The sequence below is a fragment of the Sander lucioperca genome, chromosome 17 (assembly GCF_008315115.2).
Source record: "Sander lucioperca isolate FBNREF2018 chromosome 17, SLUC_FBN_1.2, whole genome shotgun sequence".
In the NCBI taxonomy this organism is placed as follows: domain Eukaryota; kingdom Metazoa; phylum Chordata; class Actinopteri; order Perciformes; family Percidae; genus Sander; species Sander lucioperca.
In genome coordinates this window covers 4,851,220-4,865,278 of record NC_050189.1, presented here as the reverse complement: position 1 = coordinate 4,865,278, position 14,059 = coordinate 4,851,220, and the positions used below count along the sequence as shown (strand labels likewise).

The following is a 14,059-nucleotide window of genomic DNA, read 5'->3' as shown; positions in this document are numbered from 1 at the left end:
ATGTTACCGTTCGTTCGACATCCCTTTATCTCGCGAGAAACTTTGACATGTCAGTAGCCTACCAAAACTTGACCAAACCATGTAGCCTACAGTGGGAGGAAGTGGAGACGCGTCGTCCATCTGTATATAGGCTGCAGTCTATGGACCAAGCTGATCGATGACGCCCCGTTCAACCAGCCAATAACGTGAAGGTAAACAAGGCACATTCAGCTGTCATGAGCCCCGCTGTTCTAGCTCCTCTCGGCAAACCTGGTAGGCTGAATCAAATTTAATTTTTAAACATTAACAGAACTGACATCCATTTTTTTAGCTGTAAAAGGTGACATATTCCACAAAAACTTCGATCGGTCTTCTTCTGCAATGACAGGCAAGTTCATTTAACAAATCCTTTCAGTTTCACTGGACATAGGCTATCATTCGGCTCATCATGAATGCTAACCTTCTTTTGTGAAATCCTATCTCAGATAAAGTTCAAGAGCTCGTGTCAAAGTGTCTGCAGGCCCGGGACATGGCATACTGTCCCTACAGTCGGTTCCCTGTCGGTGCTGCCATATTAACAGCAGATGGCGCTATCATTTCAGGTAACAACCCAACAGGTGCCTTCTCTTTTCTTGTGCACCCATTAAAACTGAAAACCGCAAGTAGAGTGGTGGGAAAAGACTAGGCTATGTAATCTACCCAAGTAGGCTACTTGAACAGCTGAAGGCCCTACTTATTTTGTAGATTAAATATGCTTTTACATTACAGTGCATTAGTATTAGCGATCCAATATTCAAATAAATAATATTAAATAATACTGAACTCACAGGGATCAATTTTCTGCGTAACAAATATAAAATACTAAAGCCTACATATAAAAGTAGGCTATATTTTGCTCATAATGCACATTTTACATGCACAAATTGTACATTTACCTTAGTAAGATCTTAAATGCAGGACTTGTAATAAAGGTTGTGGGATTTTTACTTCTGTAAAAAAAGGTTATTGTTTTTTAAAATGCCCTTCTGATGCATAATGAGTATTTTTACTTTTGATTTTTCAAGCAAACTTTATTCATATAACACTTTTCAAAACAGAAATTATAAAGTGGTCACAAAGCAAAGTAGAACGAAGGGGGTAAAGTATTTAAAAATATATATATATATATATAATAATATATTAAAATATAATAAGTTGCTTCTTTTGCTGCTGTGAAAGAATCCAGAGTCTTAGTATGTGTGTGTTCTCAGGCTGTAATGTGGAAAATGCCTCCTACGGTCTGACGGTGTGTGCTGAGCGGACAGCCATCCAGAGGGCTGTGGTGGAAGGACACACACAGTTCACTGCCATTGCTGTGACATGGTTAGACTCTCATTGTAGTGACTTTGATGACATATTAAAAGTTTCATATTGCACATGTTCTGATGCCTTTATCCTATCCTCTGTTTATATGCAGTGATATCAAAGACCGTTTTGTTGGGCCATGTGGAGCATGTCGACAAGTTCTTATGGAGGTGAGACATCTCTTTTATGACCGGTACAGACAATCAGTAAGTGATACACTGCAAAAGCTTTCCAGCTTATCAAGTTATTTCTGTCTAGAATTTACAACCAAGAAAACTTGATTTCAGAAAACATGTGAAATAAGTCGATTAGAACAAGCCAAAATATTCTCTCTGCACTGGCAAGTTTTTTTTCACTTGTTCTAAGACTTTGATTCCTCAAAATAAATTAGATTCAAATATGACTTGATAAGATGTTGGTTTTTACAGTGTATATAAACCAAGAACACAATCTCTTCCCTGTCAGACCCATCTTTGGATATTGCAGTAGGCGGTTGGTGTGTGTACAGCAGGAGCCATTGTATTTTACAGGCATGTTAAACATTCATACTAAAAACCTAGCACAGTAAGTTATAGCTTTCTCATTAAGTAGAGCATTTTTACAGGGAATTTGTTTTGTTTTTAGCAACATGGGTGGAGTGATGTACTAGACATGCTGGATATTTTATATGCTGATTCCAGTAGTTTTGTTTTTACCTTTTAACTCCAAATTTGGCAATTTTTCTGTCAACAAAAAAATGTATAAATGAGTTATAGTTCTTCACCTGAATTGTATTCCTGTTGAGTGTGGCAGGGACTTTGATACCACATTCAGACCTTCATGTTAGGAAATAAAATATATAGCCTACAATATACCTTGTATATACTTTCTCTTTCACTAGTGTGCTTTACTCGCTCTCTCTCACCAGTTTGGATCAGACTGGACTGTATACTTGACCAAGCCAGACGGATCTTACAAAAAAACCAGCCTTAATGAACTGTTGCCTCTAGCCTTTTCCCCGGCCGACCTGATGAAGAACTGATGAAGCCTCAGCAGCATCACTTTTTAGAGTAAAAGTACTTTTTTAGCTGCAATGAATTGTGTTATAGCAACAAATTAGGGTAAACAATAAACCTTTTTTCCCTCTAAACGTGTGTGTGATGATGATGATTTATTTTTATTAATATTAATATTATGCAAGAGAGACTTTGCTAGAGAGATCTAAAGAGCTCTAGAGATGACGTCTCAAACAGATATGTCTATGTTACGTGATAAACGTGGGCGGGTCCGAAATCTGTTTCCGGAAACATGGAGGCTGTTGTGGGCGATGTGGTAGCTCCAGAAGACCTTTTAGTAAGTTTTTCAAATTACTAAACTTCTTCATTTCATAAAACATACTCATTGACACATGATAGACACACACGGATGTCCTCACAACAGGTGTTAAACCGGTAAATGCTGAAGTATGTGTAAAACGCGAGGTTTCTGACTATACTTTGACGCGTCACCTAGCTAGCTCATGCTAACGGTTGTGTTTAAATATCTATGGGTCATGTTTGTGATCAAAACTGGTCACGATGACAGTAAATGTCTATATGAAAAAGGTGTATATGACTCGTGCTATAAAATGTAAATGTTATATTAGCAAAGCAAAGTGTTTCTTTTTCACTGTCTTCCTGTACATTACGCTAATTTTCTTTCCCAGGATGGCGGAGGCATGACCCGCCCTACTTTCCCTCTGATTGGCTAGTACTCGTTGTCTGCTCTTGTTGGGTTGGTTAGGGTTAGGGTAAAGAATGTCAATCGGAGGCAGAGAAAAGGCTGAGTAGTGCGGGACATGCCTTCGCCATCCTTGGAAAACAGATTATTTAAATAATATATTACAAATTACACAAATTAAATTCTGTGGTTGCTTAATTTCTGCTTTGTTTTGACAGAAATTTGAGAAGAAATACAACAGTGAGCTGGCAAAGGGAGCTGTCTCCAAAGAAACAAAGTTTGAGTATGCTTGGTGTCTCATCAGGAGTAAATACACAGATGATATCAAGAAGGGAATTGTACTCTTGGAGGGTAAGTTAATGCAATATATGCTTTTGTTAACATATCTTAAAAGCTACACATCACAATACAGACAATAGTGGATTTTTGAGGCCAATATTGAGAATTGAGAGTTAATAAGATTAAATAATTCAGACATGTACTGGGACTGTGATAGTATTGATTATGAAAATGTCTGTCAGGCTCTAGACACTATTACTATACAAAAATGAATTTCTGAGTTTTACTGAGAAAATATCAGAGAAGGCAACTTCACTGTTAGTAAGTTAGGGTTTGCTGTAACATCTTAGCTTGGATGTTTTCGTAACAGAACAGTTTTAAATCAATATTTTTTCTTTGTTGTTGTTTTTTGTTCTAGAACTTGTTCAGAAAACATCAAAGGATGACTCCCGGGACTTCTTGTTTTACCTTGCAGTGGCCAACTACAGACTCAAAGTTAGTGTCATTCCTGAAGTCATGTCAATATTGACATTGTTACATTTGTAGTTTTTTCAAAGTGAGAGCTATTTCCTCTCATCTGTTCATCTTCTAGGAATACGAAAAAGCCCTGAAGTACATCCGAACTCTTTTGAAGAACGAACCGGGGAACAAGCAGGCGCATGAACTGGAGAAGCTTATCGATAAGGCTTTAAAGAAAGGTATGAGCCAATCTGAGTAACATAATAACAATTACATCATTTGAACAGTTATTTGACCCTGTTGTTTGAGTGTAAAACCACTGTGCTGACATTCACACATTGTCATCTAGACGGCCTGGTTGGCATTGCGATCGTCGGTGGATTTGGTCTCGCTGTGGCCGGTTTGGCCGGTCTCATCGGCTTGGCTGTGTCAAAGGGAGCTGCTAAATCCTAACCTAGACATGGGACGACATGTCTTAATTTTACTGGACTGACACACTGACTCTACATAAAAAAAATAAAAGTTTGTGGAGAGAGCTTGAAGGATGTAACATTTTGGTGTTAAGTTGAGTATATACATTAAAGGGTTTGAATAATGCCAGTGAATAACCATATTGTAACAGGGTTGAGATTCACCATACATATAACATTACTTAGCTGTATATTCACACATGATAGCATGGCACTTTTCTCAATATTTGTGTAAATAAATTAGATAGTTAAGGTGCTGCTCAATTTTATGTAATTTCTTATTTAGTTTGCACCTCAGCCTAAACTTCCTAAGTTCACACTTACATTTTGTAAAGAATATCTTTATAAAAAAAAATGCAGTTGAGGTTCTGTAACTGTCTGTTGATGATTTTTGACATACAAAATTGTTAAGGAAAGTGTTATTGGTGCAGTAGAAAGTGTAGCTGGTAATACCAAAAGCAACAACGTGATTTGTTTGCTGGTGATGTAGCAGTGACTGCCATAATGCTGGTAGAAGACTGTAAGTCCAGCTGCTGCTGAGGAGGCAATGAGGAGATGTTTGCATTTATTTTGGACATGAGGTTTCTTTTCATTTGTTCTGAATACTACTTAAAATTTAAGAGAGGCAACGCACTTGGTGGAAATTAATACCTTTTGTCATTTAAAATGCATATACCTTTGCTACATGTAATAGGTTGTGTTTTCCATCTCGTTAATTAAAATGATTTTGAACTGAGAGAAGATTTGTGTTCTCAGGAAATTATTGTTGAGCTGTTCAATGACAACTGCTTCACTGTTGGAGTACCATTCACACAGGTATGTATTTATTTTGAGATCTGTTTTGTGAGAGAGAGAGCTGAGTACAGGAGAAGACATACAACAATCATATGGTAGTCACACAACACAATCAGACATCTCTAACATTTACATTGCATGTTTCGTCTAGTCAATTGTTGGACAAAACAAACTTAAGAAAATAAAATAATTACAAGGGAAAAGCAGCATATGCTCACATTTGTTAAGCTGAAAATATGAAATGATTGGCATCTTTGCATGCTTTGCATTTGAGTCACTACTTGTTTCAGCTCCAATTGTATAATGTTGGGTAGGTTAATCTATAACAAAGCATTCTATTTTACAAGCTTTAGATGTAAAAAGTAAAGGATCTGCTCAATAAATGTAGTGCAGTAAGGAGTACAAGGCAGCCTGTAATCTAGACATTGTTTAAAATGAAGAGGAGCAAAATACCCACAAAACTATCATCTGCATAAAAAAAAGGATAATATGAGTTTGTGTTATTATTCAAACTGTTATGAAAGAGCAGGAAACTAGTTTTCCATTGACGTCAACCTGCATCAGATCAATTTATCAAAGTCATTTTCAGAAGAATCTTTTGTTGATAGAGCAAAGTCCAATTCAATTCTTATCACTGTCATTTATTGACTCATAAATTTACAATGAAGTTTTTTTGTGGACATAAGAGAGTAGCCTACATAATCAAAGTGTTTAAGTCTTGAGTACTAAGATTGGGCAGAACGGAACAAAAAGCATGCCTGTCCTTGTTCACTTGCTGTCGATTATCCTCACATCTTGACCCCGGATAGATTCAAGTCTCTGGGACCGTTTTACGACAGGAAGACTTATGGAGGCTATCAGTTGTCTCGGGTGTTATCAGCTTTGTGGGGTGTTACTCATTAACCCACCTGACATGACCGAAACTCCCCAGGGACAGATCTGTGAAAACAATAATCTTCTTCGGTGTGAAAGAGGTGATCGAGTGGGTAAACTAAAAGAGAAAAGGGTCAGTAGAAGTCCCCCAAAAATGTAGGCCTATATCCAAACAGAGGAGCAGAAAATAAACTTAATCACTAACAAAAGTCAGACTCATCTCATGTGCTGTTTTAACACACTTCAACATCAATGATTAATTAAAGCCAGTAATTTAGATCAGCTTCAGTGAGTTTCAGTTACGGGGGCCAATGTTCATGGTTTAAATATGGTTTACACATGACAGAGATATTAATGTGTAATCACCATAAAGAAAGGGAATACGTCTGGAACAGTGTTTAGTTAAATTACCCACTCAGTCATCTCACAGTAATTTGAAGTTACTGTTTAATCCAGTAGAACAGCGGTTTATTGTCTGTCATCTTTTATTACTGCAGGCAGTGACAGAGAGAGAGGGAGAGAGAGACAGTACACAGTACAGTTTGTCACAATTTCATGTGCATCTCCTTCCATCTTTTTGTAGTCTTAGATTTTATTTGCAGAGCAGACCATGCTGCAGGCAAAAGCAATCTTGTAGGATACACCAATGGAAAAGGCAAAATGTTGTGGCCTTTGAGAGCGCAGAAAAAGATCATTTAAAGTGTTGATCTGTTTTTGCAGGGTCCAAGTTCTTTCAAGAGATGTCAATTTTAGCCATGCTTTCACCATGGCTCTATGGATGGCAATGACGGTCTGTTTGTTGGTAGGTCGATAATCGGTCCACCACATAGGTCCAGATTGAAATATCTCTGTTATTATTGGATGGATAGACTTTGAACAGACAGACATGGTTCTCAGAGGATGAATTCTAATTACTTTGGTGATCCTTTAGCACAACATGAAGTTCTCTTTTGCGGTTTTGAGCATTATGTTTTAACAACTATTGGATGGATTGACATGAAATTTGATAGAGACATTCATGTTCCCCTCAGGAGGAATTGTAATAATTTTGGTCAACCCCAACTATACATCTAGAAACTTCATCAGGTTAAACTTTTAATACCTTTTTTTTTATAACAAAATACCTGCAACATTTATAACATTCCCATCCGCCTCAGCTGTACCAACTGTTAGCATGCTAACACACTAACCTAATATAGTTAACATGGTATCATAAACTCAGATTTGATATATTTGTATGACAGATTTGACAGTTACCTGGCAACATAAGCAATAACCCACCAACTGTCATATTTTTATTTAAATATTGCTGCATTCTGATTGGTGCAAAGAGGTATGTGACATTACTTTTTTTCACTAATTAAGCTCCGCCCACTTCAAACCAGTAAGAAGAAGAAGACAGAAAAAACACAAACAAAAATCTCTCTTATGAAACAACAAAAACTGTTGGCAGAAAATTGTGTTCATGTTGGAGCCCCTTGCTCATAATAATAAGTTTATTTATAAAAATGTGTTTTCCAGTCCTTTAAGTATCTTTTCACTTGTTTATAACACTTTAACATTTCCAACAACACAACCATGAAATGTAGAAAGATATCCACTATATGGTCATAATTATACAAAGATTTATGTATCAGGTAATGTCTTAAAATGTCAAATTCTGGGTTTCATCTTAAATATTTTCCCACATATTACCATTTGCTGAACACACATTGTCCATGCCGTGTATTTCACAAGATGTATTACAATAGTTGTAAAATAATAATATCAAGAATTGTGAGTTTGAATATAAGCCTGGACCACAGAAGGGTTGTAAATGAAGCAGGAACTGTTCCTATCTCTTAAAACGGCAACTTCAGTACATTGTTTTTGGAGTATTTGTTCATTTCCCTTTTGTATAGAAACTAGGATACACACATCTTTTTAAAATTGCATATCTATTCTGTGCGGTCTTCTGTGCTGCCATGTAATGAGTTATTCCTGGAAAGCATATGGTGGGGTTCTTTCCAGGTTAAAAAAAATCACATAAACACACACAGACCAAACCAAGCCACTGTGATATTTGCATTTAATAAGACAAACTCACCAGCAACCGATGCTGTGGCCAAGTGTGTTGTGAAAATTAGCTTTGTAAACCACTTGGCCAGTAAAAGAGACATTTATGGCGCGGCAGGTTCCAGTTTTCAGAGCTTTACCTGCAGTTTGAATTTCTGTCTTTGTTTTAATCACTCTGAAGTGAGACGTCAATTCTGTAACACCAAACGATGACCTCAAATACGCTCACAGTGTCCAATATGTAAGTAAATGTATTATTCCTGGTTCATTTACAAGATGGACTTTGGGGTTTAACAGATCACAGTTAATCAATATAAAAACGAGCCAAAAATAGGATACTTGATTCAAACACTTCCTATGAAACATCCTGCTAACATCATAAGCCTTTTTCACAAAGACATTTTGACATGTCACAGTCATGGATGTATTAAGAGAACACAGTAGGAAACACCTAGGTGTAAATACTCAAATTAATTGATAGCGGGATTCCATTTAGCTGCTTCAGTTTCAGAGTCCTGATGTTGTGTATTCAAAATGGTAATTATACTGTAGATATTGATTAAACCTTTTCCGTGTCACTGCAATTGATTTACAAACTTTCCTTTGCAAACACTTCAACCTCCCACTTACTTCCAGAAAACTGATGGGGTAAGGTTTATGGTTGGTGAATTTCTGGAGCCTCATTTTTGACCTTTATACAAACAAGTTTGCTGGTTTATAAATGTTCCCACCTCTAAACACTTGAGGGCTTTGTCTGGAATACAGGTTAAGAATAATATTATCAGTGTGGTGAACTCAGTGTGTGCCCTGGATTTGGCAAGGCTGACCCAGCAGCTATCAGGAGGATAATTAATGAAGGCACTCAAACACACAGAAACTACAGGGAAAACTGGGTAACTTCAGAACTTTGTTATTTGCTTTTAGTTGTGACTTTGGGCCTTAAGTTAGACCAATTACATGTTGATACCTTTCCAAAAGGTTACAAAATCCTGGATGTGATGCTTAGTCACTGTGACATTATGCTTTATGGCCTTGGGTGTTCCAAACAAAAACAATAAAACTAACATGGTGCAGTTAGCTTTATTCCAAAAGTGCTTTGTATTATGCCGCTTCAGAATAAAACTTAAAAACTTTTCATATTTCAAGTTTGGTTGTTCATGAAAGGAATAAATGTGGTGGAATACGTTCACAGCCACAGTGCAGTGTCATTAAGAGCGACTGTTGACCATTGGACCCTGAGAGAGTGAGCCATTGAACACCTGTTCACTTTCAGGGGTGTAAAATACGAGGGTGTGTGTGTGTGTGTGTGTGTGTGTGTGTGTGTGTGTGTGTGTGTGTGTGTGTGTGTGTGTGTGTGTGTGTGTGTGTGTGTGTGTGTGTGTGTGTGTGTGTGTGTGTGTGTGTGTGTGTGTGTGTGTGTGTTACTAGGGGAGGAGGGAGAGAAAGCAAGTCATATAAGTCATTATACATATCTGTTAAGCTGGACACATCTCCCAGTGGCAGAGCAGACACACCACAGATACACTCTCAGATACACACTGATTTTCCATCACACCAGAATCAGATGTTCTGATCTTTAAACAGGTTTTATTGATTTTAAAAAAAAATCTGAACTCTGGATATACTTTTCTTTGACTGCTTCTTTGAGGGGTCATGGATCCAATTGTGGAAGTAGTGGCTTTGGTGCTGGGGTTCATTAGTTGGGTGATGGTGGGGGTCACCCTGCCGAACCGTTACTGGAGGACCTCCACCGTCGATGGGAACGTCATCACCACTTCCACCATCTATGAAAACTTGTGGATGTCGTGTGCGACGGATTCCACCGGGGTGCATAACTGCAGGGAGTTCCCTTCGCTCCTCGCTTTGAGTGGTATGTTGACAAAAAAAATCGACCATGTTATTACAGTAAATCATTTTGATTATAGAATTTAAGAATTTGTTTTATCCACAAAATGTTATCATAGATCATTTTAACTTAAACATTTTTTTAAGTTGTAATATTACATGAAACACTGAAAAAAAGAGCAATAAAAAAATGAAAGGACAATTACAAGATTTCATGGGCTCTTGGACTTTAAATATTCATAACAAGACATGTTTACAGGCCAAAATCAAATCTCAGAAATTGGTCATACTGTAGTAACAAGTAAATGGTGGTGAGTGGTTGTTTTGGTCTTTTACCACACTGTTTAGGTTACATTCAAGCGTCTCGTGCCTTGATGATCACATCGATAGTGTTTGGCACGTTTGGACTGGTGGCGGCCCTGATAGGAGTGCAGTGTTCGAAGGCTGGAGGAGATAACTATGTTCTCAAAGGGAGGATTGCTGGCACTGCTGGAGTCCTGTTCATACTTCAAGGTAACAAAGACATGACAAATGCATTAAAAGGTGTATTTTAGAAGAGGGTAAACCAGTGAGATTGAGTCCAAAGTTGAGAGAAGTTATGTTCTTTCTGATCGGTCTAGATAAGATAAGATCCTTAAGATAAAGGAGCTTCTCCACAATGTTAATAAATGATAATCATGTTTTCTTGCCCATTCAAATCCTGCAAGACTTCGGACCTCTTTGTAAATGTCTGCTTTGTCAATGTTTAAAGAATATTTATTTTTCTGTCAAAAAGGTCTGTGCACAATGGTCGCAGTGTCCTGGTACGCCTTCAACATCACTAGGGAATTCTTTGACCCTTTCTATCCTGGGACAAAGTAAGACAGTGGTGATGGGGGTTGTGGTGGAGAGGGATAACCAAAAGGCCTAACATGAAGCTCACATGGGCTGACTGACCCTCTGCTGTGTGTCACAGGTATGAAATAGGAGAAGCACTTTACATTGGCTGGTGCTCCGCTGTGCTCGCCATCGCTGGAGGAGCCTGTCTCACCTGCTCCTGCAAAATGGCCACAGAGGAAAAATAGTGAGTTCAATTCTCAAGTTTCTGACTGCCGAAATACAATATTCAGTCATTTATTTCTGGATTTACTGTTAATGAATTGCCTGTAACAATGCATGCATTGCTTTACAATCATTAACATTGCAATATATTGCTCCATAGGTAGTGAAATTATTTTTTATCTGAGGTTAGAGTGATGGATTATAACATATATGTAGTGGAATTTTGCTAAATGGAGACTAGTAGTACAGTACAGTGGGGCTTCAACCTGTGTACAAGTCACAGGTAAAGCCCAGCGTGTTCAATTTGGAAACACTTCATCACAACCTGTGTAGGCTGTAGGTCAATTCTGGGTATTTAGAGTTGAGAGAGATTGAGCAGCTGTATGATAACAAAAGGCTTGTGTCTCTGTCTCTCAAGGTCCCTGGAATTAGATAATTCCCCCCACACACAGGGAAGACACAGTTGATTAACGCACACACTGCAGTATGGTCAGGCTGACATTGTTTTCAGTCTGAGCTGAGGTGTTTGGGTTTATGATTTAGGGAAGCATATCTGTTTCTGGCGCCAGTAATATCTTTCTTTGCATTGAGGGTTAGATACGTATTTGGTAAACAGCTAAACTTAACATCTCCAGAATGAGTTAAATACTTCTTGGCAAGGCAGAAATCCTCAATTAGGATGGCACTACATGACACATGACACTACATTGTGGTTGAACTGTACTGCTTAATCCTAAAAACCTCCTCAATTGATCCAGAGTCAAGCTGCTCCTGAGATTTCCCTAACAATACATATACCAATAAAGTGATCAAGGATCAAAACAATCTCATGCTAGAATAATCAATATCTAAAAAGAAAGTTGACTTTGAAATCAACATGCATAAATACATTCAAATATCAATGAACCAATACAATTTAGACAATGGAAATTAAATTGATTCTTTGTATTTATTTAATTTTGGCTCACCATTTATCACATCTTTTATAATTTACATGCATATATTGAATACATGTGATGATTGTTTTGCTTTGAAAATGATTCAAAAAGAAATTCATGGCACTTTGGCGCCTTGTTGTGGCAAAACTTTATTAATTCACCTGTGGGACATTCTCACTTTAACTTGTTGGTAGTGCCCAGCCATCTAAGTGCCTTTGTTTCTGACATATGGAAAGTTTTTTGGGGGCTTTATTTTAAAGACATTAAGTGTCATTATGCAAGATGAATGAGGTTGTAACAAAGTACACCAACATAATAAGTAATAAATCAAAAGGGGTGATAATTAAGGTATACGTGCAGTTTAGTGTCCCAAATTATTTTCCAAAAACTGAGTGTCCCAAATGATGAGGGTCTTATTTGAGACAGGTTAGGGTTAGGGTAGCACAGGTGGTTTAGCAGGTTCATAATTAATTAAGGACATTGTATGGGGAATTTGGGACACTAAACTGCACATATACCGATAATTAATTAGTCATGATCCTCTAAATCCATCAGATTACCTGTCTTATGTGTTTTAAATTGAGATGGGCCACTCAGAGACACATTATACAAACAGGCAGGGTGAAAATGAAAAGGGGGCACCTGGTGGTGGGTGTGTCCAGGGGCATAGCACAAAATTCTGGGCCCTGTAGAAAGGCATTTTCTATGGGCCCCTCCCCGCATACACAGCGATTCATTCTAGCATCTTTTTGTGCTCTCCTCACATGAGGGCCCTGGGTACTCAGTCCCCTTTTCCCCCTACAGAACTCCCCCTTCCCCTTTCTGACGCCCCTGGGTGTGTCTGGAGTGAGAAAAGCCTGATTAGGCCTCAGACTGGTTAAAGCCACTATGTGTAGGATTTGAAAATTGAATTTGGCGCCCCCCAGTGATTTGATAGGAAAAGACATGGCTGCAAATACACTGTGCTGAGAAAAATCAGCTGAAAACAAAATATAGACTGCACAAATTTTCAAAATAGCCTTCCTATAATTTTATTGTGTAATAGTTCAAGACATGTCACAGAAGGAAAAGCATGGGTGTTAATAATAAAATCAATAACGGCTGGACTCCATTTAGATGCTTCAGCTTCAGGCGTACTATGAATACTGGCTCACTGTCTCCGTCATGGCTTACTGGAGCTCCAACCTCAGTGACTAATGTTTTTCTGTAACCATTATTTTACAGCCCGTTGCCTTATCAAACCGGGGGAACTGTATATTCTGGAGCTGCACCGACCAGAAGCGTGACTGCTACTAGTACCTACGGCAGAAATGCTTACGTTTGAAGGTGATGTGAAAATAGAACTTTGTCACCAAAAACTTTTTTAGATGCCCTGGTTCAAATTTTACACTTCAGATGGAGCTTTTGTCCATGACTTTGTGGAAAAGATAAAGGTCCATCATGCCACTGTGCTGTATATAATTACAATATAATGTGTGTATTCTGTATAAATGATAGCATTGAAATTATAGCATTAAAGTTGTAAAAAGGTAAGCTACTAATCACCGGCTTGGTGCACAAATGTACTAAATACTTGCAATGATTCTATTTATGTTTCCCTAAAGATGTTTAGCAAAGCAAAATACATTTACATACATTCATTTATTTTCAAAGGAATCCAATCATTTTATGATCTAGCTACACACTAAGACATGTGTTAAGGGGAAGGTCAAAACTGTGATAATCCAGATATTTGTGTGTGTGTGTGTGTGTGTGTGTGTGTGTGTGTGTGTGTGTGTGTGTGTGACTTGCCACTGCCCCCTCTCTTTCCTGCAGGTGTGATGTTTTGTACAGTTTTATACATAGTACCTGTAAAAGATGGTGCATAACAATTCTTTTTGATGTTTTTTTGTTTGGTTTTCCACGATTGTGCACAATAAAATGTGTTATGCCAAACATTTCCGTTTGACTATGTATTCCTGTAGTCAATAAAGTTATGATTGTAGGCCACTCTTTAAAAATTCAGATAACTATTATTCATTTTTGAGTAAAATGTTGCACCTACAAATAAATGTAAAACATGAAACTATATGCAATTCAACTCAAATTATGGGGAATTACAAATTATGTAGGCATCTTACTATTCAGAGATCACATGTGTCCTGTGTCTCAAATGTTATATTTCCATTAAATTACACAGTTTTACAAATTACAATTGCTACAAAAGTAGGGGGTTTATCTGATAATGATGTATGACATTTTATCTCACAATTACGAGATAATCATATTAAAAACGCTCACTAC

The 14,059-nt window shown here is 37.6% G+C and overlaps 3 protein-coding genes across 3 annotated transcripts; all 3 read left to right on the top strand.

Moving 5' to 3' along the window:
• Positions 1-58: 58 nt before the first annotated feature.
• Positions 59-2,452, top strand: zgc:103586. Its single transcript, XM_031289934.2, has 6 exons — positions 59-191; positions 311-367; positions 465-581; positions 1,230-1,341; positions 1,436-1,493; positions 2,231-2,452. The coding sequence occupies exons 2-6, from the start codon at positions 361-363 to the stop codon at positions 2,342-2,344; spliced, it is 408 nt and encodes a 135-aa protein (XP_031145794.1). The 5' UTR covers positions 59-191; positions 311-360; the 3' UTR covers positions 2,345-2,452.
• Positions 2,453-2,508: 56 nt separating this feature from the next.
• Positions 2,509-4,967, top strand: fis1 (fission, mitochondrial 1). The gene is made up of 5 exons (XM_031289933.2): positions 2,509-2,655; positions 3,240-3,372; positions 3,719-3,795; positions 3,893-3,998; positions 4,109-4,967. The coding sequence occupies exons 1-5, from the start codon at positions 2,611-2,613 to the stop codon at positions 4,210-4,212; spliced, it is 465 nt and encodes a 154-aa protein (XP_031145793.1). The 5' UTR covers positions 2,509-2,610; the 3' UTR covers positions 4,213-4,967.
• Positions 4,968-9,433: 4,466 nt separating this feature from the next.
• cldn15a (claudin 15a) lies at positions 9,434-13,713 on the top strand. Its single transcript, XM_031289825.2, has 5 exons — positions 9,434-9,822; positions 10,146-10,310; positions 10,573-10,654; positions 10,753-10,860; positions 13,001-13,713. Exons 1-5 carry the CDS (start codon positions 9,606-9,608, stop codon positions 13,098-13,100), a joined length of 672 nt encoding a protein of 223 aa, XP_031145685.1. The 5' UTR covers positions 9,434-9,605; the 3' UTR covers positions 13,101-13,713.
• Positions 13,714-14,059: the final 346 nt, after the last annotated feature.

Coding starts and splice junctions, on each gene's coding strand:
- zgc:103586 (XM_031289934.2), top strand. Junction 582..1,229: donor AGATGGCGCTATCATTTCAG/GTAACAACCCAA, acceptor GTGTGTTCTCAG/GCTGTAATGTGGAAAATGCC. Junction 1,342..1,435: donor ACTGCCATTGCTGTGACATG/GTTAGACTCTCA, acceptor GTTTATATGCAG/TGATATCAAAGACCGTTTTG.
- fis1 (XM_031289933.2), top strand. CDS start 2,611: ATGGAGGCTGTTGTGGGCGATGTGGTAGCTCCAGAAGACCTTTTA. Junction 2,656..3,239: donor TAGCTCCAGAAGACCTTTTA/GTAAGTTTTTCA, acceptor TTGTTTTGACAG/AAATTTGAGAAGAAATACAA. Junction 3,999..4,108: donor CGATAAGGCTTTAAAGAAAG/GTATGAGCCAAT, acceptor ATTGTCATCTAG/ACGGCCTGGTTGGCATTGCG.
- cldn15a (XM_031289825.2), top strand. CDS start 9,606: ATGGATCCAATTGTGGAAGTAGTGGCTTTGGTGCTGGGGTTCATTAGT. Junction 10,311..10,572: donor AGTCCTGTTCATACTTCAAG/GTAACAAAGACA, acceptor TCTGTCAAAAAG/GTCTGTGCACAATGGTCGCA. Junction 10,655..10,752: donor CCTTTCTATCCTGGGACAAA/GTAAGACAGTGG, acceptor TGTGTGTCACAG/GTATGAAATAGGAGAAGCAC.